Source organism: Nansenia antarctica (genome assembly GCF_963989245.1).
Source record: "Nansenia antarctica genome assembly, chromosome: 11".
In the NCBI taxonomy this organism is placed as follows: Eukaryota; Metazoa; Chordata; class Actinopteri; order Argentiniformes; family Microstomatidae; genus Nansenia; species Nansenia antarctica.
Window position 1 is genome coordinate 20,904,223 of NC_137681.1, and position 6,553 is coordinate 20,910,775.

General features: G+C 48.2%; 1 protein-coding gene across 1 annotated transcript in view; it reads right to left on the bottom strand.

The window, feature by feature from the left end:
* The window catches only part of ift140 (intraflagellar transport 140 homolog (Chlamydomonas)), a gene marked incomplete at its 3' end in the record, with an annotated part of 43,552 nt that extends 42,679 nt beyond the window's left edge, over positions 1-873 (bottom strand). Inside the window, exons 1-2 of the mRNA XM_080541589.1 lie at positions 789-873; positions 42-212 (exon numbers count right to left, since the gene is read on the bottom strand). Coding sequence (XP_080397715.1) covers positions 42-200 — 159 coding nt within the window. The 5' untranslated portion in view covers positions 201-212; positions 789-873. The remainder of the gene's footprint in view (positions 1-41; positions 213-788) is intronic.
* Positions 874-6,553: the final 5,680 nt, after the last annotated feature.

The following is a 6,553-nucleotide window of genomic DNA, read 5'->3' on the forward strand; positions in this document are numbered from 1 at the left end:
GCAAATCTTCTAATAAAGTTTTCAATCAATCAATCAATCACCTGTTGCAGGTAGAGGTCTACGTTCCCCCCAGTGGTCTGACAATCCTGTTCTACAACGGAGGCCACGGCCAGGACAGGCTGAGTGGGATGCCAGGCCACCTGGGAGTGGGGCCCGCTGGACTCTGGGGCCTCGATACGGTGGTCAAAATACACCGCCATCTACCCTGTACCCTGAGGGGGGGGGGGGGGGGGGGGGGGGGAGAAGGGGAAAGGATGAAGAGGAGGAGGAGGGGGGTTGGAGCAGGACGGGGAGGAGAGGAAGAGTGGGATATGAGGAGGAGTACAGAAAAGAGGTCCTAATTCAATGAGTTTGTTCAGTGAAACAAGGAACAAGTACTTCGCTATTACAACCAGCAGTCAAAACAACTGAATAAGAATTGGATCTATGGAGCGATTTTTACTTATGTTATGGACATATCTGGAGAATACAGGCTTATAATTAGCCAGCTAGCCTAGCTGCTATAATATAACATTCAAAAAGAGCATCGTATAGCAGCGTATGTAGCCAGACTTTGTGGCCGTTTTATCGACATGAGTTGTTATCTAGTTGAACAGCTAATACAATAAAGACCATTCATTCATTCATTCATTCATTCATTCATTCATAATACGTTAACGGCTAACTAGCTAGCTAGCGAATCCTTTGGTATTACTATGAGGCCTGTTGCATAAACAGCATTTGCAGTGAAACAGTTAACTGTTGGTAAAGAATAGCCAAAGTGTTTCGTCTAATAAGACAGAACTCACCCGAATAGATTTCTTATATGTGCCGTCGTAAATGTGGAAAATAGACCCTAGCTAAAAGCATAAATGGATGTAGTGTTGTGTCTTCGCTGTGCGGGGGAAAGCGTCCCCTCCCGTTACCCCGACAACCCCGGAGAGGCAGGGCGGAGTTACGGAAATTGCCGAGTGCAACCCGAATAAGAGTTCGCTCGTTTTCCCCTACAGATAGTTCGGTTGTATGTTCGGTGTCATTTTGCTTATTCATTAAAGACAGCAAGTGTTCAGCTTCAGCAGAAAGTAGGCACTGTCACTGAAAGCTAAAGAAACGTAAGTCAGTTGTTCTTTCTCTGCCAACCCTAAGATCATGACTGTGTGTGAGTAAATGCTTAGTTAGTGGGATGCTTGTCTGTGACATAACTCAATTGAAGTTGAAATGATTGAAAACGGTTAGGAGGGTTACAGTTAGTTAGGGTTAGTTCGTTAGGGTTACAGTTTAAAGGGTTATCTTGGTTATGAAGGACTGACGGAATAATAGATGGATGCATCTCATACCAAAATGGTATGGGTGTGTTTTGTTTTTATTTATTGTTTTTTAATTTATTTTATTTGAATTTAGAATACAATGAAGGCTATAAAATGAACATGTATGAATATGTATAGCTATGATTGTATTTAAAAGAATATTTTTATAATAAAAGATAAAATACAAAATAAATTTAAAAAAAACATTTGGAATGATACAGAGAATATTAGCATGGCCCCGGCGCACGGATGACACGCACAATCGTGAAGCGTTCCTAATTTTCCTAATTGCTAATGTGTTTTAAATAATCTTTTAACATTTTAGGGTTGGCAGTTATACATGCATACAGCTCTGGAAAAAAGGACACCACTGCATCCGATATCAGTTTCTCTGGTTTTTACTATTTATAGGTAGGCTATGTGTTTGAGTGAAATAAACAGTTTGCGAAGCAATTCCAGCAGGTGGGGGTGCAGCCCAACGAGGGGCCGCGGGGAGAAGAACGGGGAGTGACTAGCACCAGACGATGGCATTAGTTTGGGGGGTGGGGGGTGGGGGGTGGCAGACACAAACAAAGGATGCAGGTTATTCAGAGGATTTGTGTTTAATCAAAAAGATAATAAAATGCTTCGGTAGGATTACAAAACACACTGAAGTGGGGATTATCGTGGCTTTCAAATTCTGTGAATTCTTTCAAATGTCTCTGATGTGGCAAGACGTTGAGACTGTAAAAAATGTCGGACCCTCTCCGTTCTCCTCCACCGGTGACATCACTGTGGTTTGGACTTCACAGCTGCTCGGAGTTTAATGTACATTTGTTCAAAATTCTGAAAGGAAATTGAGGACAAGGTTAGTGTTTCCACCTGATACTCATAATGGCATGTAGGGTGGGGTGGTAGAGAGAGATGTAGGGCTGGGGGGTAGAGAGAGATGTAGGGCTGGGGGATAGAGAGAGATGTAGGGCTGGAGGATAGAGAGAGATGTAGGGCTGGGGGGTAGAGAGGGATGTAGGGCTGGGGGGTAGAGAGGGATGTAGGGCTGGGGGGTAGAGAGAGATGTTGGGCTGGGGGGTAGAGAGGGATGTAGGGCTGGGTGGTACAGAGGGATGTAGGGCTGGGGGGTAGAGAGAGATGTAGGGCTGGGGGGTAGAGAGAGATGTAGGGCTGGGGGGTAGAGAGAGATGTAGGGCTGGGGGGTAGAGAGAGATGTAGGGCTGGGGGGTAGAGAGAGATGTAGGGCTGGTGTTGTGAGTTCGACTGTAGATTTGGAGGTTGTGAGTTCGACTGTATGTCTCTCTGTCTGTCTGTCTGTCTCTCTGTCTGTCTGTCTGTCTGTCTCCCTGCCTGCCTGCCTGCCTGTCTGCCTGCCTGTCTGTCTGTCTGTCTGGCTGGCTGTCTGGCTGTCTGTCTGGCTGTCTGTCTCCCTGCCTGTCTCCCTGCCTGCCTGTCTGCCTGCCTGTCTCCCTGCCTGGCTGTCTCCCTGCCTGCCTGTCTCCCTGCCTGCCTGTCTCCCTGCCTGGCTGTGCTCTAAGCCTTAAAGAGGATTTCTCCGTGGGTCCTGAGCCTGACTGACCTGGCCTCCTCCCCTTGCTGCCGGAGTCCTTGTTGAGCATCTGCTGGTGGACCTTCCTCTGCTCCTCCTGCTCCTCTATCTTGGCCTCCTTGTGGATCTGCTCGATGGTCTTGGGGCCCTGGTCCACCCGCCTCGACACCCAGTTGTGCTGCACCGCGGACCAGAGACCAGAAAACCACCACCGTTAGAAGACGCGCACGCATACACATGCACACACACATACACATGCACACATACACGCACACACACATACACGCACACACATACATACATACACGCATATGCACACACACATACACATACACATGCACACACACACACACACGCACGCGTACACATACACACACACACACACACACACACACGCACCTGTACACTCACACACACACACACACACACACTCACCAATCGCAGGTCGATTATGTCCTGCAGCATAAACCGTATCCGTGACGATGTCTTGCGCTCCTTGATGATTTTCTCCATGTCATTGAAGTAATGGTCCATGCGTGGCTAGGGTGAGAGAGAGAGAGAGAGAGAGAGAGAGAGACAGCGAGGGGTCAAGGGTCATTTCCCAAACCATCAACACAACACCGTCATCTTCCCACCAGCTCCTCCAGCAGGACAGCAGGACAGCAGCCACAGCCATTTCCTCTCATTACACCCAATTAAGCAACTGTGCAACTTTTACGACTTGGAAGAGAGAGAGAGAGAGAGTGGTTCTGTTGCTCTACTGCCCCGAGACCCAACAGAGCCTTTTAGGGGGGGCACGATGGAACAAAAGACAGAGCGGTGTTCGAGTGCGTTTCCTTAGGTTAGAGGTATTATAACTGTCAATTTATAGTATATATATATTATAGTATATATATATATATATATATATATAAATATATATATTTAAAGCCTGATCTTATGACGGCCAAAAGCAAGCAAAAAGGGGGTCAGCGATGTTGTGAAAACACAGTGGTGTGAGCAGATCAATAGATGTATTTACTCTATCGACCGACATAAAAAAAAAAAAAGGAAATTTGAAATCTATTTTTAAACAATAATAACAGTGAGCTATAATGTCTGGTTCCTTTAGGGAAATCAAAATCCCAACTCAGTCAGGAAGTCCAGAACAGAGGGAGAATCAACACCGGCGGAAATGAAGGAAAAAGGGATGATGTTACCAGTTCTCAGTTAAGTCTGTGTGAAAGTGAATCCCATGAAAAGGGACAAACAGTTGCAACAACTTTAAACTGTAACACAATGGGCCCGGTGTCCCAGACAAGACGTAAGCCTAATCCTAGACTAAAAAAGCATCTTCAATGGAGGTTTTACATTGAAAGTGTGATCTAGTCGAGGACTAGGCTTAAGCCTTTAGTCGGTGAAACCAAAGTGTCCTAGCACCAAACAGACGTTTTCCGGCCAGCACGTCTTCAGTCCATCTCTTCTATGCCCCCCCCCCCCCCCCCCCCCTCTCCACACTGCCACAAAATCCACCAAACCAGGAAGCACCCTAACTGGGGGAGGGGGCTGGATGGATGGTTGGTTCCTCATCCACCATAGCTGTTGAAACAGCTACAACTGAAAGCAGCTATGTGAAGGGAAACCATCTATCCGAGCCAGCATAGTGCGGTTGCGGAAAAAAGTTTGTGCGGTTTGCCTAACCATAAACACTGCGTAAAAACCCTCTCCAAGACATGACTCCCTATATCAAACGAAGAGAACCATATTTTCATTCCATGTCTCACCACCACCACCACCACCACCCTCCTCCTCCCCCCCTCCCCAACGCCTCACAACTGTGTCCCCCCACCCTGTCCAACTCACCCCTGCCGCCCCCTCCCCCCCATGCCTCACACCCCCTATCTAACTCCCCCCCATGCCTCACCCCTGCCCCCCCCCCCCCCATGTCTCACCACCACCACCACCACCCTCCTCCCCCCCCTCCCCAACGCCTCACAACTGTGTCTCCCCACCCTGTCCAACTCCCCCCATGCCTCACCCCTGCCTCCCCCCCCCCCCCCCCCATGCCTCACACCCCCTATCTAACACCCTCCCACGCCTCACCTTGGTCTTCTCAAAGTCCAGGTCCTTGCCGATGGTGGAGAACAGCCTGCAGAGACACTCCAGGGACTCCTGGTCGTGGTTCTTCAGCAGCTTCACCACGCAGTCGTGCATGATGGCCTCCGTCAGCATCTTCAGCTTGAACAGCTCGCCGATGAACTTGATGTTGCCGATGGACCGCCGCCGGGCCTTGTCCTTGGCCTCCTCCAGCTCCGCCTGGAGACGCTCGCGCTCCCCAGACTGGACCGCAGAGAGAGAGAGAGAGAGAGAGAGGGAGGGAAGGAGAGAGAGAGAGAGGGAGGGAAGGAGAGAGAGAGACAGAGAAGGAGAGAGAGAGAGGGAGAGAGAGCGAGGGTGAGAGAGAAAGAGAGAAAGAGGGAGAGAAAGAGAGGGAGAAAGAGAGACAGAGAGAGAGAAATGACCAACAATTAATATTGTGTGTGTGTGTGTGTGTATATGACAGCTTAGTGCTCTGCTGTTGGGGAGTGTGTGCGTGTGGGCATGTGCGTGTGTGCGTGTGTATGTGTGTGTGTGTGTGTATGACAGGTTAGTGGTCTGCTGTTGGGGAGTGTGTGTGTGTGTGTGTGTGTGTATGTGTATATAGCCTCTTTCACTCATAGTTCCCTGTAATTTCCATGGAATCCCAAGCTGTGTCAACCGGGCATTTTCGCCGTTCACACATGAGCCAAATGCCGGTAGATACCCGTGTCGCTCCCTTTCACACGTCGGCAATTTGCCTGGTGGCGCGATCTACTTGAATCATTGAATTCAACTGGATATAGAACTGGAGCGGGACAGGCGCGTGGGACTGCCATATACCATATGTATCTGCCATATCATACCTCCGTTTTATATTGAAAAATATGATGATGAAATTTGGGACGGAGGTATGATATGTGGCAGTCTCGCGTGCCTGTCTCGTTCCAGCGAGTCTACTCCTTCGCTCCCCAACTAAAGCACTTGATTACCGTTGATATAAACATACTATACTAGTCCATAAGCACAGTATGGGAGAACTTGGTGATAAGCATAATACCAGTTGACTCAATTAGACTTGCTATGGGCTCTGCGGGCTCTGCGCGATGCAAGACAGCTGAGAGGAGACGGTGTGTGTGTGTGCACTGCGTCTATATCCCAAAATATACATTTGATAAGTAAAAGTAAGCTAGCTAAGTTAAGTAATCTAGATATCTATGATTGGAAACGAAGTACTATCCAGTTAGAATTATAGAAGATCTAGTTGTGTTTTCCTGCTGGTCTCGCTGCCTGGGGTTTGAGAAGACTTTGGGATCAATTACAACTTCTCTATAGGCTACACTAGAACTCTGCATCCTTTGAAAAAAATGGTGGGATGTAAGTATCTTGTAACTTTGCAAACAATAGCAGAATTTAAATAGTTTAGTTTATGTTCAACTGGAAAAGGTAGTGAGCACAGATTTTCGTGTTTTGACTTTGCTGGGAATTACAGGGAACTGTGTGTGAAAGAGGCTTTACAGCAACCCGGGACTTTCCATGGTCTCGACCAGGGTAATTGCCCGGGTGGATTTCCCTGGTCAGTCGCATTCACACATACGTCGACCCTGGAATTTGCATGGAATCTACTGGGAAGGCCTGTATGTGTGAAAGGGGTGGGGTGGGGGGGGGGGGT